The sequence below is a fragment of the Pseudogymnoascus destructans genome (assembly GCF_001641265.1).
Source record: "Pseudogymnoascus destructans isolate 20631-21 unplaced genomic scaffold scaffold_1, whole genome shotgun sequence".
Taxonomy (NCBI): Eukaryota; Fungi; Ascomycota; class Leotiomycetes; order Thelebolales; family Thelebolaceae; genus Pseudogymnoascus; species Pseudogymnoascus destructans.
Window position 1 is genome coordinate 1,940,063 of NW_020167520.1, and position 22,412 is coordinate 1,962,474.

A 22,412-nucleotide genomic window follows, 5' to 3' on the forward strand; every position below is an offset into this window, starting at 1 on the left:
GTACATACCCTTCCTCTTGGTCAGGGAGAAGGCGATCTAAAATCAACAAAGGTTCGACGCAATGCTAGCCCAAACCAGGGCAACTCCGAAAAACAAAGGCCTATATACACAATCAAGACTACCCACAAGTCCGATACACCTGAGAATGTCGATTCAGGTTGGTTTTTGAGAGGGGAGAGAGATTGAAGGACGGTTTGCAGGATTCGACGCTGTACTGTTTGCGACAGGGCCGTTGGCGCCAGCGATTTCCGGAGGACGTCTGTTCCTGTCCGTGTATGGGATAGTAGCTCTGAACTTTAATGCATTGGTGTCGTACGGATCTACATCATACATCGGAGTGTCGTCATCGTCATCCTGGTCATACTTCCATCGGTCAGAGCGAGAATCAGTCGGACCTGCTGGAGGCGATGGTAGACCCCTTCTGTCAATCCACAGCCGCCCAAGACGACCGATACGCCTACGATACGAAGGCAGGCCATATGGCTCCTCTTCTGGTGGTGGCGAGAAGCCCCGAATCTCTCTGGGTTCCAAAGCATTCTCGCATGACTCTTCGCTTACCGATGCAGGTGGTGTCATCGGGTACTGCGTCATAGCAAGGCGGAAGCTGGAATCTGGTGGCGGAGTGCGAGCATCGGAGAGTGGTTCTCTCGTCATGTCGATATGGTTTTGGTTCCACCTCTGGTGTTGCTGTATCTTTGAATCGATCTCCATTTGAAGTAAGTTCTCCTTCTGGGCGAGCACGTCGGACAGGAGAGTGAGATCGGCCTCGATTATGCGCCCATCAGTTCTACTACTGGGAATGCGGATCTGGGTTCCAGGGGTACGTTGAAGTTGAGGTACCTCGACGGGCTTCCTCTTCTGTGGCTGTTGGATGATGTTAGCAGTGCTTCTATTACTGGCTCGACAATGTAGGTCACATACCTTTTGGTTAATGAGGACTTCGTCATCGACCTTGATGCCGAGTCTCTGTCTGATCTCCTTGACCTTGCCACGTTGCTCAAAGATCGAACGATCAATGACGAGAAGGTCTCGTTTGGCATGTTCCCTTTGCAGAGACATGAGAATGAGTTGTCGTCCATCCTCCAATTCTTTACGCAGCTTGCGTAGCTTATCCGTGACTTGGATATCTCGTGCCCTCGTCTTACGGGTCTGGCGAACATCACGGCGACGGAAGCACACATATGGATCTCCGTCGTCACTGTCCTGATGAAGTTCAAATTTCAGAGTCGGCTGAAGTGGCCGATTGCTGGAGCATTGCCTCCTTGTCTTCCAATAATCATAGATATCCTTGGCAAAAGCTTGAGCTTTCTTATCAATATCCTGCTTCAGGGCAAATGCCATCATTTCAAACCCTGCCACAGTATTGTCAACTGCGGCGAATGGTGTTTGGCGATCAGCAGTGGTCTCAAAGGCTTCCATGATCTTCTCGAAGTCATCCTCAGAGCATTGGCCCGTCGGGGGCTTCTTTTGGTTGTAGGCTTTGAGGAAGACATCGTCGTCGGTGGTCATGTCATATTGACAACCAGTACATTCTTCTACCGTTTGGGAGAAGCGAATGTAAGACGAAGACTTGGAGAATTTGAAAGCATACAGCTCATCATAGTTGATGTCCTTGGTTTCCTCTGATGGAGGTGCTGGCACTATCTTCTTTGCTTCCTCCTTGGAGCCACGCCCGAGGGCAGCGGCCAAGGCCTCTTGGAGATGGTATTCCTATGAAAGTAAGTAAAGGTATTGAAGACATTGCCAGGCAAACTCGTGGAAAGATTGTAATATGCGCCACAACAGTTGTGGAGGAGGAAAGGCCATAATGATATTGCCCATCGTAAAAGTGAATACGATCACGTGATAGGGGGATTACGTATACTAAAAATAGCAAACTCACATTCTCTTCCGACTTTTCGACGCCGGTCTCGACTTTATATTGATTATCGACGAGTTCCTTGTATTCGTCCGAGTCTATTTGATCCTCACGGATAACGTTGAGGGGTTGTTTGGGTGAGAGTTTCCGGGTCCGAAAGCGCAGGCCCGGCTGAGTACTTCGCGTCATGACGGGCCAGGAGTGGCGAGACAAGAGCAGTGCCCAAACAGCGAAATTTCCTTAAGGACACCCAGGCAAAACTGGTGTCTTTAAAAAGCGCGTATCATCAGTTGATGGCTTAACGACTTTTTAGGTCCAAAAGTCGTGATGTTGTGGTTCTTTTGATGTTTTTGTCGTCGCGATCTGATGACTTGACGTTGGCGACGCTCCTGCTGCAAGTTTTTGTTTGGGTGCTTGGTTGTGAGGGTGATAGCACCAAGAGTGGTCTAGCGTCGAATTTGGCAACTAGCGGATAACAGACAGATTGGTAGGATTAGCCGAACCCAAGATCACGATACAGAGATATGTATGTGAATGAACGTGAATTCGATGTGAATGCGCATAAAATATATCCTTTGACTCTTTTTTGAATGATCCTGTATATTCCCCAGCAGCGCCCATTCTATTTTCTACAAAGGGACGAATAAAGGAAACTCAGCAGAAACTACCATACTCCCCACCTTCGCGCCTCAACTCTCTTAATCAGCTAGGCAGCCCCATCATACCACCAAAGCCCCAAGCTCTCCTCCACAACGCACATTCTTCCACTGCGACACAGACAACACGCGATTGACTAATTCGAACCTCACCCGGCAATCCACCTCGTACGAAAACATCCGCCAGGATGGGCAACACCAGCAGTGCCGTCATCGAGAACATTGTGGAAGGGTCCAATTGTGCGCCCACCCCACCTTGGCCAGTCCCCCGATCGATTTCAAGGCTGACAACTGAGACTACTAGTCGACAGAGATGAGGTCGACAGGCTTCGCAAGCGCTTCATGAAGCTGGACAAGGTTTGCAGCCGTGCACGTTGTCTTTCATATCACCAGCTTACACTCCCCTCAGGACAACTCGGGCACCATCGAGCGCGAGGAGTTCCTCAGCCTTCCCCAGATTGCCTCGAATCCCTTAGCCACCCGGTAGGCGACGCGTATACCCACATACCATACGAACGATAGCTGACCGAGGCGCAGCCTGATTGCGATATTTGACGAGGACGGCGGCGGCGATGTCGATTTCCAAGAGTTCGTGTCGGGGCTGAGCGCATTCAGCAGCAAGGGCAACAAGGAGCAGAAGCTGCGGTTTGCGTTCAAGGTGTACGACATTGACCGTGATGGGTACATCAGCAACGGTGAGCTGTACATTGTGCTGAAGATGATGGTGGGCAGCAACTTGAAGGACCAGCAGCTGCAGCAGATTGTGGACAAGACGATCATGGAGGCGGATTTGGATCGGGATGGAAAGATCAGCTTTGAGGAGTTTGCGAAGATGGTGGAGAATACGGATGTCAGCATGAGCATGACCTTAGGTATGTCGTTCTGGGTGACTGTTTGGGGAATTCTGTCGTGGACAGTGCTAACGGGCTTATAGACCAATTTTGAACACTTTCTTCAGAAGCATAGGGATGGTTACGAAGATAATGACCTCAATATAAGTCTCATTTCACCAGTTTTTCATCACATGCGCAGACTGGTGCACGAAGCCAATGCATCTCGATTATACAAAGTGGCACAGTGAAGAGGAATGGCGTTTGGAAGAAAACAGTATGAGGGAGGCCTGTGTAGGTTACGTTTTTCATCCATGGTGGGAACAAGAAGCCTTGTTTCTATGCTAGAAATGGCTTCCACACTCTCAATATAACAGTTTTTCTTTGGGCTTCCATACGAGTATGTTTTCTATGAACTCTCACAACAGTCAGAGAAAGCGTCTGATATTTCCTTCGGTCCAATATTTTTCGTCATGGGGCTCTCATTCGTTGCTCAGTCGCATTATTCAAGTACTCTATTCCTTGGACCCAGCACAGGATTATCGTAGTCTCGCCATGAGTGGTCCCAGACACATACACAGGGACGCACTATTTTGAAGCCCCAGAATTGATAAACTGACTACGGCATACAAGAAAGCAAGGAGGATATCCAGCCATGCGGCATACAAGAAAGCAAGGAGGATATCCAGCCATGGTCATATGGTGCCAGATGGCGTAATGCTACGACTATAGTGATACAGGGATGAGAGCGGATAGAAATGATACGGTATACTGTGGTTTGCGGTGGGAGTTGACAGCTCCGAATTTCGTGGCGAGAGCCAAGAGACTTTTGCACACAAAAAGTGATACTTCCATATGGCCGACATGGCCAACCTCGTGATACCAGGCGGAACGCCATCTCCTTATTTCTGTCTGGGAATATAGACAAGGTATTGTACGCACGGGTTGAAGTTCTACAATGCCATCCCGCTGCAATCCAGACTGAAACCGGGGCGGTGCAGAGTCTCAGCGATCAGACGTCAAGGATACTGGCACCGCGGGTAGGGTAAAGAGTACATGTACACCGCATCAGTTTTCTAGAAGCCTAGATCGAAGTGCGACCTGTATCGTGCATACATGTATCACAGTCTTTTGCTCGGACAATTCATTAGGTTCAGTGTGGCTTGAAACCGGCAGAATCCCTTCCCTCGGGTCTGGCGTGACGTATTATCTTACCAGAGATAGGCAGATCTCCTGACGGGATGCCTGAGAGTGTGGAAGGGACTGTGCGAATAGTATTTGGAATGCGAGATGCAAAATGTGAAATGTGAGATGCGCCAGATGTCAGCGTCATGCCGAGACTGAGGGGGCATGGGCTAGGCCTGTGAAGGGATGCGGATGCGAACACCGGGAGCCTGGCAGGGCGTAAGTCATGTCTCTACTATGCCTGTAACTGTGACCATTATCGCGGGTGCTGGTGATCAGTCAACCCAGATGACGAGGAATCTTCAGGGCCAGAACTCGAGGGGAGATGTGGTGGTTGTCGAAGTAAGGGACAGGAAGTTCAGGGACTCTACCTGGGACCGGACGTCGAAGTAAGGGACAGGAGTTCAGGCACTTTACCTGGCACCGGACGGGCGGACTATTACTTTCTCGACGCTTTTATTGCACATCGGATGAAATAAGGTTGAAAATAACCAGGACGCAAATATCCGTCAGAGTATGAGGGCATCAACACATCACATCCTCGGCGGAAGCCATATGCGCGGTCCAGAGCACACCACTCTGGGCTCTTATGCAAGGCGCAATAATAAGCCTGTGAAGTGGTAGAGTAAGTTAACTTCGGATATGATGGAAGAAGGCCGCATCTCCTTCGCAGGCGTACAGATGAAATTCACCTTGCGATTCTGAGACATGGCTGGGAAATAGCCGCTTCTAGAAGGAAACGCACCTTGCGTTAACCAGCGCATAGGCTGGCGTAGCCTGGTACGTCTGGCAAGGAGGTTATGATCTGCAAGAGGCATTTCCATCTTCATGCATCCATGCAAAAAGTAGGTACTTGTATACCAATTTCGACCTGTTATCCATAAAAGGGGCTTCAGCCAACAGTCACAGGGGGATGCTGCATAAAAGCTCAATGGGCGGTGGGAGTATACTCAAGGATTGTCATAATATATCTTGATATTGATCCGGGAGACTCTTCAAGGACCCTCAAACACTCACTGGGGAAGAGTGCAGCGCTATATCTCGGGGAACCGAATCTGGCCGATATAAACGACAAAAGTTCGGTGATGACATGAGCGCGGATTGTAGGCAAAGGGGCAGGGGATAGGGCCCATACATAGGGTCTGTTTCAACGAAACAACGAAATATGTCAGTCAATGGGGAGTATGCATACTCATCCATAGTCCCATTGACGCATGAGATTAACGAGTAATGTTATTTGGAGCAACTTGCCACATCTATCCGCTATACAGCCTGAAACGCCTACTTTGGATGGCGTCGGGATGACTATTTGCCCATAGAAGCAAGAAGCATTAGTGCATTATAGGGGACATACGGAAATAACGAATTCGGCACTTTCGTCGTTTTCAGGAGATCTTTCCCCGCGATCTAGAGTACAACAGCAATGTGACCCCGACTCTTCAAGGACACTCGAAGACTCTAATAACTGGCGCGCTTATGGGCCAATTTAACTACTGGAGTAGTGCTCACCACTAGCTTCAGTTCCTCCACTGAGATCGATGGGTAGCGCGCATGTATGGATCAAAGATATTGCACCACAGGCCTCACAATCTAATATCTATATATCTATAACATACTACATTATAGCACCCCTGTAGATCGATTGGCTACTAAATGTCAAAATTCATGATTGGTTAACATCTTTCCTTCCTAGGCCCATTTTTTGCTTATGCTCTGTACTGTAATAGTATAACGTAAGTCGTGGCGTAACGCGGGGGATGACGTAACGCGGGGGATGACGTAACGCGGGGGATGGCGTAACGCAGGGGGATTTTGAAGAGAACGCAACAAATCTGTAAATTTAACTACAATCAACAATAATACATGATCTACCGTCGCTCTTACATTGTTTCCCTGCTTCTTCTTCAATATACTTGTCAATTTCAATGTCTAAGGAGGCGTCCTTGTCCTTTGTTTGGAAAATATTCTGGAGTTTACGCGTCATGGGTCACGTGAACGACGCCCAATCACGTGCTTACGCGGCTTCACCGTAGACGGCTGCTTACAAAGCCTACGGCGCCAGTCAACAATACTCGTGTAATAACACCTGAATATTAATGCCCTTCTTCCCCGTTCCCTGCCTTGTTTTACCCTCCTCCCGAAAATTCTCTAGCCTGCCTCAGATCACCAAGCACGCTCGGCCTTTCCTCATTTGTCATGCGCCGGCGTCGTTGTTGTCTATTTTACGGCTCCTCGTCTGCCTATGCCGCTGTCTTCGCCATCGATGCATAAATCTCATTGTCCCTCGCGTCCCTTGCGTCACTCTGTAGATTCCCTTTTTAACTGTCGTCCCATCTATTCGTCCAAAAACTTCTTTTCTTCACAATATTTATCTTTCTCCCGGCTTTGTCATTTTCCCCTTACGTCGCTCATCGACTACAGCGCTGCACACGCACACACATTTACCATCTGATCGTCAACTGTCAGTCTAGGATGCCAGCGGCTGGTAAAACACCTATGCTTTGGAATAAGACATGATATTTTTTGCCTCTCCCCTTCATCCTCACCCTTCATAGAGGCTTGGCCCTCTGCCTCCAGAGTATATAAGAAGGTCTCAAGACATATCCTAGGCCACAAAAGACCGCTCGGGAAATTCTTTGTATGATACCTCGCCATTATCATTGCAATATTGGGTTAATTCATGATATAAGTCCTCAGGGAAACTAGTAGGGGCATGGATGGCCATGGCCCAACCCGGAGGCAAAACGAGCCACGCCAATATGCAAGTTCGAGCGACAGATTTGCGCCGTCACAAGTCTCAGGGCGTAGCTTCGCAGATGAGCTGGCTGGGAGACGTCGACAGCCAGCTGTCGCTGGCCCAGACTCATCGTCTCAGAGGAATGCACTATCTAACTACAGTTTCTATGCTGGGCAGGAACCTTCATTTACCGCCGTATCATCAGTTGAGCAGGTGACATACCCGACCGAGTACGCTCAGGAACCTCACCATCAGCAACCTAATTATGCTTCCTACGACTCGAACCTGACTTATGGCATGGGCCAGCAGCCTTTGGGTGGGCTCATGTATGAGAGCTCTCAGCAATTTAATCAGCAACAATCGGCGGCTGCCGGCCAGGTACTATCCAATACCAATCCTTTCTATCCAAGCGATTCGATGGCAACTCAAGTTCACTCCGGCATATATTCAGGGCCTGCTGGCAGCATCGGGTTGCCTCAAACACTCCAGGAAGGCACTGCTGGACCAGAAACCTCTGCGACCATCGACCATGGATACCGACGGTGCAGCGCTGATCTCGGCCAAATATTTCAAAATATTTCCGATGGCACGCTCGCAGTGGCAAGCCAGTTACTTTCATCATTTTCCGAATGGCTAATATCTCACGTTGAAGATATGGGTACGTCTCCAATCCGGTTTTTTGGTCAGGACCTTCGTTAACATGACCTGATTTGTGTGCGCAGAGCTCACTGTGGACGATACAGCCCAGGAAGAAATTCGCTCAAAATTATGGGACGATTTCAATAATGCGTGGCTTGCGCTGATGCACAAGCAAATGACATTAACATTGGGGTTGCTCGAGACTGGTATCACTTTGCAGCAATCACAGCTGATGACAGCCGAAGTCATCAGCAAAATGTGCAGCGACCTCATCAAATTAAATGATGACTACCTTGAGAAGCATGGTTTGGTAAACTATCAATATGGAGTTTTAGAGGATCAGATAATAGAGAGTAAGTCGACTTGGAACATGTTGATGCTCAACTTTTTTTTCAACTTTTTTTTATATATAATCTGATAATAATTTAGGTGCGATTATATGTTTGGATATTTTAGAAAATTATGGTTCACAACAAGAAGGACAACAGATGCTATCAATTCGAGGGCAAGCATCAACATCTCGCCCAGGTTAATTCTGGAGTTCTTACGGGTCTTGCTGTTATCAGGATTGGGATTCCGACTTTCAACATTGAATTGATGTAAAATTCGGGTATTTGAATCTCAGAGTTGGAGCACAACAGTTTTCCTTGGTAACATTGGCAATGTTTTTTACTGGTGCGCAAATGTTTGATTCTGGCAATTGTTTTTATATTTATTGTTACGACTCTCTCGATATGTTGGTCAAGAGGGGGCTACACGCACTGGTGAAAGGTGCTTCACGCAAGACGGATGCTTAGAAGAGCCCGTTTTTCTCCTTAATATGCCATATATACTTCGGTCTCACGGCCCTTCAGATAGCGCAGCTTAGAAATAGACGGGGAATAATAAATTGTTTGTCAACGTTAAAACAGGTGCCCAACTCGGAGGGACCTTCCGAGACCCAATTTGGCCGGGTGCCTCGCGCTCGGAAGGTGGAACGATTCTCATCCGTGGGCCAGCCATTTTAACTTATTCATATGCCTTATATGCATGAGAGCACATAGGCGACAATAAATTGTTCCTTGTACTGCCTTCGCCAAATATACTTTGACTTTCACTCTTGCTCCGCAACCTCCCCTGTAACTAGGCGCGTTGTCACAACATCAGACTCGTTATTCTGGTGTCTGATTTTTGGCCATTCTCGATATATAAATGGAGAAAAAGGAAAAATATTCCGGTGCATTGTATTTGTTGATCGAGAGGGTAGAAGGTCTGTGTCTCCGAAAAGTTACCGGGTATGTGCTCTGTATATAGATTTGGCTGGCACAGAGACCAGGCTCGTAGGTGTTATATTGTTCGTAGATAGCTAATTGGAGCTTGAGAGCTCCTGGAGGTCTGTATAATGGTGGAACTGGGACCGTGGGAGTTACATTAGAATATCACAGAAACAACACCCAGTATCACCGAACCCGCCAGGGCGGCAGCGAATTGGAAGCCGCGCTGGCCTCTCGCTTAACTATGTCCAAAGTGCGCATTTATCGACCCCCTTACTTCCCAGCCGCGAACGCCTCTCAGCTTGACATGACGCGAAGGGGAATGCGACGAGGGGATTGCTCCTATAGGGGAGGTGACCGTCCATTGGGATGGGTTGATCCTCTGTTGGGATGGGGCTTAGGTCACACGTCACCCGGTGGCCGTGGTATTGGTACGGGTGGGAAGGGGTCGGGCCCTTTCCATCCCCCTTCGTGGTGGTGGCGGAATGCTTGGGATACGCTCTGCGTGACAGGTGGGAGGCAGTCTGCGGGCGCTGTGTGGCGTTTCGTGTCTTTATTTTATTGCTTTGGGGAGAGAGAGGACGGCGAGGTGCTGAGGCGGAGTTGGGATGGAGGCAGGGCAGTCGGCGTGATGGTGGTCCGACTGAGACTGATGGATGGATGGACCGAGTCGGGTCGATGAGAAGGATCGGACGTCCTCTGCACAGCAGTGGGGGCTGTATTGGTGGTTGTCACGAGGCGGCGCGTCCTAGCGCTGCGACAGTGGCGTTTAGGGTGCGTAGGATGTTCTGGATGAGACTCTATGGATCTGCCGAGAGGCGAAGAGCTCGACGCTAGCAGGTTGAAGATTGTTTCCTGGTTGCGATGCTGCAGTGCGGTTGGAGAGCTACAGGTGCTTTTGCTTTCTTCCGGTGTCTGTATTCCCAGGCGGGGGATGGTGCAGTGCACGGCGCATATGTCACGGCGGGTCGCCAAGATAGGTGCTATGTGACGTGTCTCTGACAGTGGGAGGATGGGAGGGGACGTTATTGGATCTGATTGATGGGAAGAGTGGTAGATTGGACGAGGTGAGGAAGTTTGTGTGTGAGTGTATTTTATGATCGGACTGAAGTCGCTACTTGTAGCCAATGACGGCCTTGGGTTTTGCTGCCAGGTTTCATGGGATGAGATGAAGTGAGGCCTAGCTGGATATCTCACCGTCTTTCGGAGCTGGAACTATGGTATATTGCCTGCTGTCGGATAAGACAAAAGGTGACAATTGGTTTGCCCCTTCACTCGTTGGAGTCTCCCCCAAGGTCCGTCGTTTTCAGCTGAATATATAAAGGGCGCCATGTCGGGGCTTTTTACATCAGAACCAATCCTATAGTGTTCTATTTGTTTATCGAGCTGAATTAATATCCTTACTTCCATACATTTCAACATGCTGTCTACGGTCCAGGAGATCATAGGCCTCACGGCGGCCCAACTCTATATCGTTATCCTTGTTTTTATAACCGTTTGTTATGCTGTTAGCTGCCTAATCTCATATTTCCGTCCGCACCTGCGTCAACTCCCCGGCCCGCTCTTGGCCCGCTTCACATGCCTGTACAAGGTGTATATAAGCTTGAAGGGGGACTCGCATATCGAGTACCAGAAACTCCACAGAAAGTATGGACCTATCATCCGAACTGGACCCAATTCTGTCTCCATCGGAGATGCGGCGATGATCCCAGAGGTCTACCTTCAAGGGAGTTTGTATCAGAAGGCATGGTTCCCACCTCTATTGAAACGACAAGACGCTAACAAGATGCAGTCAAGTTATATTACTGGCTTCACGTTCACAATCGATGGACAGTCGATGGAGAACATATTTACAAGCCGTGATGCCGCCCAACACAAGATTATGAGGTCGTCAGTCGCATCCAAATACTCGTTGTCGTCCATGCTTCAGCTAGAGCCGCTGTTTGATAAATGTATTCCACTTTTTGTTGTCTACATGGACAAACGCGCAGGGACTGCAGTTGACTTTGGAGAATGGTTGAGTTGGTCAGTACTCCTGCCGTCTCTTGACTGAATAAGCACTGAATTACTTTAGGTTTTCGTTTGACTTGACTGGTCTCCTTTCATTCCAAGAGATGTTCGGTTTCATGGACCAAGCTCGGGATATCAACGGCGCGATCGGGGCGGGATGGGCTACCATAACCTATGGAGCTGTAGTTGGCCAGTTCCCCGCAGCCCATAAATATCTATTTGGCAATCCAACCCTCGTCAGAATTATCGATAGTATCTGGGAGAAGAATCCGATTAACATGATTCAACAGGTATGCATGATTTCGAGAGGTGTATATCATTTGCTAAACGGCACAGACTGCATATGCTGCAATGAAGAAGTACGACCTTGAAAAGCCGACGAACATGCGCGGCGACCTCCTTGAATACTTACGTCAGAAGCAACTCAAGGACAGCACGATCATGGACGAAAGAGAAATTATGAACAATATTCTCATCTTCTTGTAGGTAGCTACGCCATAGTCCGTACTGTCGGCTACTAACTTGCAATAGTATCGGGGCTGTTGATGCCAATTCCACCGCCCTCCGCGCCATCTTCTACTACCTTGTCAAGAACCCGTGCACTTACGCAGCGCTCGTAAAGGAGCTGCAGGATGCGGATGCGAAGGGCCTCCTATCTGACGTCTTGTCATTTCAAGAAGGGCAGAAACTCCCTTACCTGTACGATCCCCAGTCGGCCCTATCTACACGCGACTGACTTCGAGCAGACAAGCCTGTATTAAAGAAGCGATGCGGATGCACCCCACTGTCGGGAGCCCATTTGATCGAGTCGTGCCTAAGGGCGGCGCCGTTCTTAACGGCCAGTTCATTCCTGAAGGCACGGATATTGGAATTACCGGCTGGGTTACACAGCGCGATAAGACCGTGTTTGGAGAGGACGCCGACTTCTTTCGCCCAGAGCGATGGATTGAGGTCGATGAGATGCAGGTGAGAAGAATGGACAAGAACATGCTTGCCGTGAGTACTTCCCTCTTCGTGTAGCAGGTTCAACGCTTACAGTGCGCAGTTCGGGTTGGGAAACAGAAGTTGCATAGGTGAGTCTCTGGCTGTATCCGAAAGTTATGGGGTCAGTTCTAACTTATGCAGGTAAACATGTTGCGATGATGGCTCTCACGAAGACGGTCGGACAGATTGTGCGCAAATTCGACATGGAATGGGCTTCGGAGAAAGATGAGTGGGATACGACGTGCCGGATGCAGGTGCGACAGACGGGAGTGGTTATGCGGTTGACGCGAAGGGAAGTTGAGAAGGAGGGATAAATGGAATGTAGCAATATGGAATCGTCATCTATTCACAATCGTATGTTTACTTGTTCTTACACTCGTAGTCCCGTCGTCTGCCGAATCGCGATCATATAATTTTGTATAGTCGCATTCCTAACTTGCGACTACACAATTCCAACTTACAACTACGTAAATTTTATATAACGTGTTTCACAAGCAAGTCGGACACACAAGCAGGTTAGACACCGAATTTCTCACCTATAATTAAGAACTTTAGAAGATAATAACTTAACAACAACTTAGTAGTATATTTTAAAAGTGTGTATTCAGCCTTATCTATAACGTGGTTGTACACCTAGTCGATCATGACACCGAGCCGATCACTTTTCCCCACCCACAACCTTTTGACTTTAACACGCGTTTTCTCCACAACCACAAATGGAAATTGAAACCCAAGAAGCTCGAATCGTTCTAGGTATCGAAGCTATTCGTTCATCAAAAAAACTTAGTCGTCGCTCTGCTGCCAAAATCTACAAAGTCCTGTACGCGACACTATCTAATAGAATGGCCGGCTAAACACCTCGCACTAAAACCAAAGCTAATTGTCATAAATCAACTAAACTCGAAGGGGAAGTGATTGTTCGGAACATATTAGATATGGACGCAAGAGGGTTTGCACCTTAGCTGTCTAGTGTAGAAGATATAGCAAATTATATACTTAATTTATAGGGGGGGGACGCGTTAGGACACGATAGGCATATCGGTTTATATAACGTCGCCTAGAGCTAAAGACGCAGTTTAACCACGTTTATAACTTCTAAAGAGAACTATCAAAACCTTTATTAGAGCCTACATAAACCACATTACTAAGGTCGATTTCTTTCTAGCATTCCATGCTACATGCAAGCAGTCAATTACCCCCGAAAAATGCAAAAGCTAGATTCCGTAGAGCTGGCCTTATGCCTTTTAATCCTAATGTGGTATTATCAAAGCTAGATGTCAAGCTATAGACGCCTACACCTACAGACCCCCCCTCTGCTAATGCCAACCCTTAGGTCTATCAAACGCCTCGTAATCTAATAGATGACGAGGCTACTCTAGTTAAAAGTCGTATTACAAGCCATTAAGGAAGCTCGCCAACCCCTTATAGGATTACTTAGAGCCTCTTCTATACAGAGCGAATTTATCTGCATTTATTACTCCTATACAAGTACATATAAGGATCCATCCTACTGCGCCATGCAGTGTGTTAAATAGTATGAATCCGTATACTGCCAAGCACTTTTCCTGACATCATAGAGTCTGAGCGGGTCCCAAATAGGAAATTTTGGGATAAATAAACATTGTGTTACTGACGTTATTATCATTTTGGTAGAGCAACTATCACGTGCTTATGATGGCATGTGCATTCCTTGGCAGTATACGGGCCGTATACTATCTTACACACTGGGGATAGCATGGCACTGCCATGCTATCCTTCTCCTAGACACCAAGTTTATGCAAAAGCAAAAAAGAACTCCACACATTTGCATATGTGACGTGCGTATGTGCCATTAAGGACAAAAAGTCAAACCTTTCATACCGTCCCGATTCCCCCAACAGACTCCGTCTCAGCAACATTCATAGTAGCAAGTGCTGTTAAATCCACCCTTAGAACTTTGTAGTGACCATCTCTGTCTGGTCATACATGACGCTTTGCTTCAGCGGCGGTAGACTTCCCGGTCAAGTGACTCCCGATCCCGGACGCGCTCTCTGTCGCGGTCTCGCAGGGGGCTCCTGCTGCGGCTTCGTGTACGACCGCTGCGCGCGCGGTCGTCGTAGTCTAGGCGCTCTCTGTGAGTGGGATGGCGACGGTCATCACGTCCATCCCATCTCCTCCGGTCATCTCTTGGCCGCTCGTCTCTCGGTCGCTCGTCTCTCGGTCGCTCATCTCTCGGTCGCTCATCTCTCGGTCGCTCATCGCGTCGGCCGGACTCAGGCCCATAGCTCGGAATATACGTATCCACATCCCTGCCTGCTATACCAGCGCTTCCACCCCCTCGCGTCCTCGACGGGAGGTGATCGCGATCCCGTTCCCGCTCGCGGTCTCTATATTCATGTGGACGGTCTGATCTCGATCCGTCGACCCCGCCGCCCCAGGTCTGAGAAGATGGAGGGTAATCTCGCAGCGGTAACCTGCTGTCGGGACGGGAATGTGACCAGCCCGGTCTCCGATCATTGGGATGTGGTTGATTCCTCGGAGGAGCGTATCCGGAGTCTCGATGAGGCGCGCCGTTTTGATGGGATCGGTTCATGCCGCCGTAGTTATCTCCATTGCCATATGGCCTGTTACCCGCATTTGCAGGCTCGCCGCCTACGGCGTACCCTCTTGGTGCGGGAGGTAGACCTTGTTTTGGTCCGCCCCTTGAACGACGATCCAGTTCATGTGACTCTTCGAATGTTGGTATTTCACCTGGATTTGCAGGGAGAGGGTTTTCGGTAAAATAGTGGTGTTTCAAACCATCAATCGCATTGAGCCTCTTTCGCCAGTCCAGTTTGAGAAGGTCGGTAAGCAATGATATAGCTCCTGGACCATACCTAGTACCTTGTTAGATTACTTCGCATGCAAGTTAACAGTGATACATACTCCTTGAATCGTTGTGCAATAGTAGGGCCCCTGTGTGGAGGCTGAAGGCCTTGGGCTCCTGGAAGCATACGCCATCCTGGCATGTTTTCCTCGGTGGGCATGCCGACCAGCTCGAAGATGATTTCCAGCTGTCTAGCATCGCTTTCTCCGGATAAAATTGGCCTGCCCACCAGCATCTCTCCGAAAACGCATCCTACTCCCCACAAGTCGATAGCTGGTGTGTACCTCCGAAGCTGTAACAGCAGCTCGGGGGGTCGATACCATCTTGTCACAACCAAAGTCGTGTAATCTCTTACGGCCTCTCCGCCTCCGCCACCAGCCCGGGGAACCGGCCCTTCATAGTGTCTTGCAAGTCCGAAATCTGCAATTTGGAGGATGCCCTTATTGTTGATGAGTAGATTTGCTGCCTTCATATCGCGATGAAGAATGTGATTGTCGTGTAGGTAGGCAGTTCCCTTGAGAAGCTGCATCATATAGCACTTGATCTGGGGTATGCTGAAGGTGACTCCAGGATTCTCCAGCAACCCGGAGAGATCATGGTCCATATATGGCGTAACCATGTACATGATTGCTCGTTTGCGCTTATCACCTGCAATTCTGTCAGCGCTTGTATATGGAATATTTCAAGGTTGTCGCACTGCTTTTTTGAGAATGCTCCACGGCCATTTCTTCCAACCTCAATATATTGATGTGGTCCAAGAGCTTCAATAGCTTGATCTCGCGCAGAGCTGTTATGGGGAACTGGACAAAAATTAGTTCTCGACTTCTTGTATTGACCAGTATGCCTTACACCGTCCTTCTCATTATGCATCAAGATCTTTTTTAAGGCAACGACTGCTCCAGTTTTCCGTGACCGCGCCTGGTGGACTTCGCTGGGAAATGTCAGAAAGTTGTTCTAGCTTCCAGTACGACAAATAACGAATATGAGAGGGGAAAAGTACCCAAATGTGCCTTCTCCGAGTTTCCTTAATATTTCATAGTCTTGTATTCGTGAGCATCCGTGGAATGACTTCGTGGGTGGAGGAGGGCGAGTCGTCTTCATATTGGTATACCCCTGCGAAACCGCGTCCGCATCTGGGCTTGCTTGCTGTGCCCAGCTCGACATTGTCGCGGGTCGAATTTATTGATCGGATGGTGTAAGAGTCAGCCGTAGATTGCGGGTTCCTCTGCCAGGAAACCGTCGGGGTTTTCCAATTCTTGGCTGAGAGCTCGCGATTGTGGTGTGTGGTTTAACGGGTGGGCCAAAATCGACGCGAATGGCGAGACTTATCAAGTCAAGGTGGTCGGCCTATTCTCTGCATGATAAATCAACGAGAAAGAGAGGTTCCTAATGAAAGAAGGTCGCAGGTGAAGTCGAAGTGAACAATGGCCATGGTCATTTCAAGGCCCACAGTAATCGAAGTGTTGAGTGGAATTGTGAATCGCCAAACCCGGCCATTGTTCGAATTCCTTTCCGATATGACGAACGTGAGGGCGAGCCAGCTCAAGCCGCCTCGGCCAATCATTTATCCATTAAAGTGAGGCTCCCGGAGCGCCCCAACCCACCATTCAAAGTTGACGACCATCGACATTACAACTGTTCCTGCGACTTACGCACCCCACGACTGTTTTCAGAAGCGAAGCAATTGTTAATCTGTACGCTCAATTGTGTTTTCTCTCTAGAGCCAGCATTTCTAACTATTTATCACAGCACAATGGCTGGCCCGGGCGCTCATCCGATTCACATCCACCCGGCGCGCCCACTCTACCGGTTTGCCGCGACCGGGTTGGGGGCAAGCATGTGGTTCTTCGTATGTCTCAATAACCCTCTATTTGATGGGCAAGGCTGACTTTACTTGTAGTTAATGTACAGAGCGAAGCAAGACGGTAATTCTGACTCGCAGTTCCTTCGGCGAACGATCCCTAACCTTACCTGCAGGACCTGCGTTATTGGGCTGGAAGCATCCTTGGGACCATTGAAGGACGAGGATATACCATTGGGAGAATGGGCAGCATACGGTGCTTGGGCAAGGACGGATGGCCACATAGCATGTTTCGACGGTGTACAAATCATACAAGTTAAATGGAACACAGAAAACCGAGATTTCAATTGACGTGAAGCCTATCCGGGCATGAAGTTACCCGAAGAGACATAATGTTCGACTATATCGTTTGCCAGAGGTTGTCTTAAGCATCTGTCTGTGGTTAACGTTCTCTTGTATTAGTATAATGGAGGGATGCACCTCTAGCACCACATGTTCCGCCCACGAGTACACGACTGCCAACGGAGATATTGGTCTTTGCTAATGATAGGTACCGGGGCAGTGCCGTTCCTGTCATGTTACATACAGTTGTTATTGTGGCCAGGCACCGCTGGCATGGAGCTGGGAAACAAGAGGCTGGGAAATACAATAATTTGACGATATAAAGGTTATGATTAGATGAAGTGATTGCCTTGTATTTCACATCAGCCATTCAAGCCTTATATTTGTAGAAAAATGAAGATGAATCCTTGTCTTCTCTGAATGGAAGCAAATGTGCTTGATTCCGCTTGGCCTTCTGATTCAGAAGTCCATAAACCATACAAAGATAACATTATACTGAATCTTGAAATTCGTTGCGCACTCATGCCATGTTCTATTGTGTCTATATATCACTAATATTGACGTACGTAAGGAGTGCTTTCTGGCCACAGGCGTCACCACAGACAAGCTGAAGCCGAGGCTCTCTGTTGAGATATTCGCTGTGGACGCTGTTTCATTGCAAACTGACCACGGCACCCCTTATCGCCGTACAAACCTTTTGTCAAAGAAAATGTTTGCGGGAAAACAATAACATTACTTGTACTTAGTTGGATTCATTCCACCTTGGAAATCATTCTTTGTTCAATTTTATTTACATGGCCAATCACACATATGCGACAATTTATTCGTACCTTGAATAGTAAGCGAAACTGCGGAATCTAGCAAGGTACAACTACACGCATGCGGTACGGTTAAAGTGAACCAAAGAACAAGAGAGAGCTTCGAGATACTTCTGAGTTGAATGAGGGCGGTGGGTGTCGTCCTCATACGACGCTCACGCGCCAAAGCCGCCTTTTAGAGCACGTTGGACCCCAGGCTACGGACGCCATGGCGGGAGCCTCGTGCCCATTCTGTGGCTATGAGGCCAAGACTGAGTATGATATTCTTGTAAGTTCGCACTTTCTGCAGTTGCTATAATGTTCATCAAAATAACTTTTCAAAGTACCACATGGAAGACCTACATTCTGAAGGAAACTCTCCCTTTATTCCTACGGATGCCCACCCTGTAGACGCCACTCGGGAAGAATATCCCTCTAGGTCCTCCCAAGCCATGGAAGACATCGTATATGTCGCGTGTCCAATATCCGAATGCGGAGAAACTGTTCCCTTCGCGGATCTGGATGGTCACTTGGAGTTGCATAGCATGGAAGAAAGTGACAGAGATTCTCACGTGGACAGTTCAGCGTGGAAATGGGAAGGAGCCACGGAGCCTGCGGACTCTAAGTTTGACACTAGCCTTCCAACAGCACTGCGGAACCTCGATGAGAGCCCTGATCCCACTCTATTATCTGCGGCGGATCGTCAAGCCAAAGCCAAAGAAAGCTGGCGAGGAATTTTAAACATGCCGAAGTCAATAGTTGCACCGCAGGTCTCATCAAAGTCAAAGTCTGGCAAGGGCCGTCTTGGGGTAAGTGTTGATCGATCTTAGCTTTATTATCCATCCTGACGCTTATGCTTCCAGACAGCTGAGCTCGGCCCCCATGCCTACGAAGAGAAGATGCCGGCATGGCTTCACAACCTCCTGTTGTCGGACGGGATGCCAAGAACCACTACGAAGCTCAGCTCCAGCGGAGGAATCAAGACGGTGAAAAAAAAGGGCAACTATGTTCCAGGCGTCCTGCCTGTTCTCGAGAATCTCATTGAGCGGGACCCAGATACGGAGTATGTCTATACTTGCCACCCGTCGGTCGAGCATGTTTCGAAACTGAAGAACGAAGGCGGCTTCTGCGGTTATAGAAACATACAGATGCTGGCTTCATATATCGTCAACAATCAATCACAAGGGTATTACCATTTCAAGGAGAAAATACCTTCGATATTCCAAATCCAGGATTTTATTGAGCATGCCTGGGATGTGGGAATAAATACAGTGGGCCGTACTGAGACGGGTGGGATTATAGGAACTCGAAAGTATATTGGGACGCCGGAGGTAAGCAGATTATCTGTTCTTAGTATGTCCGTATTCTGACTTAAATAAAGGCCCAGGCGATGCTTCGAAGCCTTGACATTGAGTAAGACTTCAACCCCCGAAACTGTATAAGTCTAATGCTCATCATTCAATAGATGCGATGCACAAGCATTCAAGACCGATGGCAAACTAGGAGCAGACGAGATACTGATGAGAAACGTCGAAGAATACTTCCGTGCTGGTGGTGTTGATAGCACCTCGAAGATTCGGAGGACACAGTTGCCTCCGATTTACTTTCAGCATCCAGGTATGGTGACAGTGCACTCAGATTGATATTTGCTAACCATCAAAGGACATTCTATGACCATCGTAGGCATTGAGAAGAAGATTGACGGGTCTAAGAATCTTCTCGTCTTCGACCCAATGTTCCACGATGCTCCAGATGTCATCAAGCTTATTGGAAAGAACTATTTCCCGGTGAAAAACCCGGCAGAGTTCTTGCGGGCATACAGGCGAAACATGAAGTATTTAAAAAGGTACAGGGCCTTTGAGGTTTTGAGGTAGGCAATCCCCGTTCTATGCTTTGGGACATATTTATTGATCATATAGATTGCGGCCGCCTGGGTTGACCTCACTTCCAAATTGATATCGAAACCAGATACATGCGAATTTGAGGCTGCATGGTTTCGGTTGTCTGTTTTTTTGCATTGCTATGATTTCAGCGCAGCGTCTCATACAGTATATGCTATTGGCTTCATCCAAAGCATCAGCGGGTTGTTTCATGTGCTGGATAAATTACACAATTGAATGCACATTGCCATGGCCTCCCTATTTGTGCACCATGGCATTTTTTTTTGTTTGGCTTCAACCTGAAGCTGGCTGCCCCGAGTTTGAAACTATGAAACTAACTATGGAACTTGCTCCCGGTGGAATACTGCCCAGATATTACCTTTACAGAGATAAACATATAATATTTCGCAAACTAGCCAGCTAATAGGGTAGCGGTTCAGTTGCAAATCCTGGGTCGTTGTCGGTCCTGGATATCTATATCTAACCAACTTGGGTACCATTTCCCTCAAAATGCTACTCAACCGTGGTATGTATATCTAAACGCATTGTTTTTGAGGACGTTGCTGGTCCTGAGATTTGACTTCGGACATTGGGCCATTGTGTGCTGTAAGTTCGATAAGGCGGCTTGGCGCGATATGCAACTATCTCCAGTGCTTCCGCGCAAAGACTTGTACCTTCAGCTACGTCGTGATTTTGATTTCCACACCACGACTAAAAGAAGAGACATACTATTTAAACATGGCCCCTAGCCAGCTCAACTTCATCACTGGCAACAAGCACAAGCTCGCTGAGGTCCAGGCCATCCTGGGCGATGCGGTGGACTTGCAGAGCCGCTCTATTAATCTCGTCGAGATTCAAGGGACGGTAGAGGAGATTTCGAAGGATAAGTGCCGTCGGGCTGCTGAAGAGGTATGAGTGGCATGAGTTTCATAGTTGTACATGGTTTATTAATTTCATGGGTCCCATTCTCCCTCTATCGCTGTTATGCGTGGAAACCGGCGGGGAAAGTCAGTCTGAATGTCCTCATACAAATAACTAACTTGTGAAAGGTGCAAGGACCTGTTCTGGTCGAGGATACCGCTCTGATATTCAATGCTTTTAAGAACCTTCCTGGTCCATACATGTATGTATATCTGTTCGTTTTATAATCCTGTCACAGCACAGCCTATTGATATGAGGCACGCATCTATATTATCCCCTCTCAGATCCGTTTTACAGTCACAATGTTAGTATTATTATTAACAGAATTCGCCCTTTACAGCAAATGGTTCTTCGAGTCCCTCGGCCACGACGGCCTAAACAAGCTCCTCGCCGGCTTTGAAGACAAATCCGCCGAATCCGTCTGCACATTCGCATACTCCGAAGGCCCCGGCCACGAGCCAATTATCTTCCAAGGACGCACAGAAGTACGTATTTGCCTCTTCATTAAGCAGTATATAACTAATATATCCTAGGGCAAGATAGTTCCAGCAAGGGGAGCCATCGCTTTTGGCTGGGATCCCATTTTCGAGTACGGACCAGCTGGTCAAACGTGAGTCTCCATCCCTCATTCAACCCCCCGACACCCTTTCTTCTAACCTCCTCTAGCTACGCCGAGATGCCCAAGGCGGAAAAGAACAAGATCTCCCACCGCGGCAAGGCACTTGAGAAGCTGAAAGCCTGGCTCTTAGAGGCCGTAGATAGCAGCAAACCCTAAATTCAAATCCCGAGGATATCATAACATTTTGAGCTCCCGTCCCAGCCTTTCTTCGGGCCCCATGCATTCATTCATAACATTCACAACCTCAACTATCCTCCTTCTCCGCCCCCTCATTATCCTTCATCCACTGCGCAACCCACGCCTCTATCCTTGCAACATTGCTATCCACCTCCTCACTCGTATTACTCGTCAGCTCCACCACTATCTCTTCATCGTACGAGTCGCGCGCCTCCTGTAGGAGCACCTCCATGATTTCCGAGTCGAGGTTCTCTTGTAGTTTCAGCTCTGGGTAGTTTCTGCGGGTGGCGGAGTTAGTGGTATGCGCGGGACTTGGGGGGGGGGGGGGGGGCCGGTACCTCGATTTCAGCCGGTCATAGAGAATCGTCGAGTTCACCCTCAGCACGACGACGAGGTCAATCCAGCTCTTGGGGAAGAGATCGCAAGCGTGCCAATCGATAATGTAACCCCCCAGCTTAACCTCCTCCTCAATCTCATCCAGTAACTACACGCACACACCCACATTAGCCTCGTCCCTCCTTCCCCCCCCAACCCAATATCATAATATAACCAAAACAGAAACACATACCTTATCCTCATCCACAATCCAACTCTGATACTCCTCATCCCACCCATCATGACACCCCCGATCCTTGACAATAGTATTGATACTAAGATGCTTCAGCCCCAGCGACGCAGCCAGCGTCTCGCAGTGCGTCGTCTTCCCGACGCCCGGCGTGCCGGTGATGATGATGTTCGGCTTGGCACGCATAGCGACTGAGGGGATATGGGAGTTTCGTATCTGTGTATGAACAGGATTCTCGCAGCGTTCGTGGGGGAGGGGAGGGTTGAAAATTAAATATTGGTTGCATGGGGGAGCTTATCGATAGGGCGGGGTG

General features: G+C 48.5%; 9 protein-coding genes across 9 annotated transcripts; 6 read left to right on the top strand and 3 right to left on the bottom strand.

Moving 5' to 3' along the window:
• Window positions 1-153: 153 nt before the first annotated feature.
• Window positions 154-2,047, bottom strand: EPL1 (Enhancer of polycomb-like protein 1; the record flags this gene model as incomplete). Its single annotated transcript, XM_024464194.1, has 3 exons — window positions 154-864; window positions 922-1,710; window positions 1,883-2,047. 3 exons carry the CDS (start codon window positions 2,045-2,047, stop codon window positions 154-156), a joined length of 1,665 nt encoding a protein of 554 aa, XP_024328593.1.
• A 655-nt stretch (window positions 2,048-2,702) lies between these two features.
• On the top strand, window positions 2,703-3,459 carry CNB1 (Calcineurin subunit B; the record flags this gene model as incomplete). The annotated part of the gene is made up of 5 exons (XM_024464195.1): window positions 2,703-2,754; window positions 2,819-2,871; window positions 2,924-2,997; window positions 3,052-3,386; window positions 3,449-3,459. The coding sequence occupies 5 exons, from the start codon at window positions 2,703-2,705 to the stop codon at window positions 3,457-3,459; spliced, it is 525 nt and encodes a 174-aa protein (XP_024328586.1).
• A 3,165-nt stretch (window positions 3,460-6,624) lies between these two features.
• Window positions 6,625-8,805, top strand: VC83_00505 (uncharacterized protein). The gene is made up of 3 exons (XM_024464196.1): window positions 6,625-7,924; window positions 7,989-8,258; window positions 8,335-8,805. The coding sequence occupies exons 1-3, from the start codon at window positions 7,243-7,245 to the stop codon at window positions 8,436-8,438; spliced, it is 1,056 nt and encodes a 351-aa protein (XP_024328587.1). The 5' UTR covers window positions 6,625-7,242; the 3' UTR covers window positions 8,439-8,805.
• On the top strand, window positions 8,806-12,524 carry VC83_00506 (uncharacterized protein). The gene is made up of 8 exons (XM_024464197.1): window positions 8,806-10,902; window positions 10,951-11,183; window positions 11,233-11,458; window positions 11,505-11,650; window positions 11,700-11,867; window positions 11,915-12,164; window positions 12,214-12,241; window positions 12,294-12,524. Exons 1-8 carry the CDS (start codon window positions 10,579-10,581, stop codon window positions 12,464-12,466), a joined length of 1,548 nt encoding a protein of 515 aa, XP_024328588.1. The 5' UTR covers window positions 8,806-10,578; the 3' UTR covers window positions 12,467-12,524.
• A 1,090-nt stretch (window positions 12,525-13,614) lies between these two features.
• On the bottom strand, window positions 13,615-16,480 carry BUR1 (serine/threonine protein kinase, CMGC, CDC2/CDK sub). Its single transcript, XM_024464198.1, has 5 exons — window positions 15,998-16,480; window positions 15,847-15,928; window positions 15,695-15,797; window positions 15,057-15,645; window positions 13,615-15,007 (listed from the first exon to the last, which is right to left on the bottom strand). Exons 1-5 carry the CDS (start codon window positions 16,159-16,161, stop codon window positions 14,131-14,133), a joined length of 1,815 nt encoding a protein of 604 aa, XP_024328589.1. The 5' UTR covers window positions 16,162-16,480; the 3' UTR covers window positions 13,615-14,130.
• Window positions 16,481-16,614: 134 nt separating this feature from the next.
• On the top strand, window positions 16,615-17,567 carry VC83_00508 (uncharacterized protein). The gene is made up of 3 exons (XM_024464199.1): window positions 16,615-16,691; window positions 16,747-16,846; window positions 16,898-17,567. The coding sequence occupies exons 2-3, from the start codon at window positions 16,751-16,753 to the stop codon at window positions 17,147-17,149; spliced, it is 348 nt and encodes a 115-aa protein (XP_024328584.1). The 5' UTR covers window positions 16,615-16,691; window positions 16,747-16,750; the 3' UTR covers window positions 17,150-17,567.
• A 256-nt stretch (window positions 17,568-17,823) lies between these two features.
• On the top strand, window positions 17,824-20,362 carry VC83_00509 (uncharacterized protein). The gene is made up of 7 exons (XM_024464200.1): window positions 17,824-18,226; window positions 18,282-18,746; window positions 18,801-19,268; window positions 19,319-19,350; window positions 19,403-19,554; window positions 19,600-19,807; window positions 19,857-20,362. Exons 1-7 carry the CDS (start codon window positions 18,167-18,169, stop codon window positions 19,891-19,893), a joined length of 1,422 nt encoding a protein of 473 aa, XP_024328585.1. The 5' UTR covers window positions 17,824-18,166; the 3' UTR covers window positions 19,894-20,362.
• Window positions 20,363-20,555: 193 nt separating this feature from the next.
• HAM1 (nucleoside triphosphate pyrophosphohydrolase ham1) lies at window positions 20,556-21,513 on the top strand (the record flags this gene model as incomplete). The annotated part of the gene is made up of 5 exons (XM_024464201.1): window positions 20,556-20,726; window positions 20,867-20,940; window positions 21,079-21,223; window positions 21,272-21,348; window positions 21,405-21,513. 5 exons carry the CDS (start codon window positions 20,556-20,558, stop codon window positions 21,511-21,513), a joined length of 576 nt encoding a protein of 191 aa, XP_024328267.1.
• FAP7 (factor activating pos9) lies at window positions 21,202-22,356 on the bottom strand. The gene is made up of 3 exons (XM_024464202.1): window positions 22,103-22,356; window positions 21,873-22,018; window positions 21,202-21,812 (listed from the first exon to the last, which is right to left on the bottom strand). The coding sequence occupies exons 1-3, from the start codon at window positions 22,283-22,285 to the stop codon at window positions 21,602-21,604; spliced, it is 540 nt and encodes a 179-aa protein (XP_024328266.1). The 5' UTR covers window positions 22,286-22,356; the 3' UTR covers window positions 21,202-21,601.
• Between the last annotated feature and the right edge of the window lie 56 nt (window positions 22,357-22,412).

Coding starts and splice junctions, on each gene's coding strand:
- VC83_00505 (XM_024464196.1), top strand. CDS start 7,243: ATGGATGGCCATGGCCCAACCCGGAGGCAAAACGAGCCACGCCAATAT. Junction 7,925..7,988: donor ATCTCACGTTGAAGATATGG/GTACGTCTCCAA, acceptor TTGTGTGCGCAG/AGCTCACTGTGGACGATACA. Junction 8,259..8,334: donor AGAGGATCAGATAATAGAGA/GTAAGTCGACTT, acceptor ATAATAATTTAG/GTGCGATTATATGTTTGGAT.
- VC83_00506 (XM_024464197.1), top strand. CDS start 10,579: ATGCTGTCTACGGTCCAGGAGATCATAGGCCTCACGGCGGCCCAACTC. Junction 11,459..11,504: donor CGATTAACATGATTCAACAG/GTATGCATGATT, acceptor TAAACGGCACAG/ACTGCATATGCTGCAATGAA. Junction 11,868..11,914: donor GGGCAGAAACTCCCTTACCT/GTACGATCCCCA, acceptor GACTTCGAGCAG/ACAAGCCTGTATTAAAGAAG.
- BUR1 (XM_024464198.1), bottom strand. CDS start 16,161: ATGTCGAGCTGGGCACAGCAAGCAAGCCCAGATGCGGACGCGGTTTCG. Junction 15,929..15,997: donor CTCGGAGAAGGCACATTTGG/GTACTTTTCCCC, acceptor GACATTTCCCAG/CGAAGTCCACCAGGCGCGGT. Junction 15,008..15,056: donor ATTGCACAACGATTCAAGGA/GTATGTATCACT, acceptor ACAAGGTACTAG/GTATGGTCCAGGAGCTATAT.
- VC83_00508 (XM_024464199.1), top strand. CDS start 16,751: ATGGCTGGCCCGGGCGCTCATCCGATTCACATCCACCCGGCGCGCCCA. Junction 16,847..16,897: donor GGGCAAGCATGTGGTTCTTC/GTATGTCTCAAT, acceptor CTTTACTTGTAG/TTAATGTACAGAGCGAAGCA.
- VC83_00509 (XM_024464200.1), top strand. CDS start 18,167: ATGGCGGGAGCCTCGTGCCCATTCTGTGGCTATGAGGCCAAGACTGAG. Junction 18,227..18,281: donor AGACTGAGTATGATATTCTT/GTAAGTTCGCAC, acceptor AACTTTTCAAAG/TACCACATGGAAGACCTACA. Junction 18,747..18,800: donor CTGGCAAGGGCCGTCTTGGG/GTAAGTGTTGAT, acceptor TTATGCTTCCAG/ACAGCTGAGCTCGGCCCCCA.
- FAP7 (XM_024464202.1), bottom strand. CDS start 22,285: ATGCGTGCCAAGCCGAACATCATCATCACCGGCACGCCGGGCGTCGGG. Junction 22,019..22,102: donor GGATTGTGGATGAGGATAAG/GTATGTGTTTCT, acceptor GTGTGCGTGTAG/TTACTGGATGAGATTGAGGA. Junction 21,813..21,872: donor TATGACCGGCTGAAATCGAG/GTACCGGCCCCC, acceptor CGCCACCCGCAG/AAACTACCCAGAGCTGAAAC.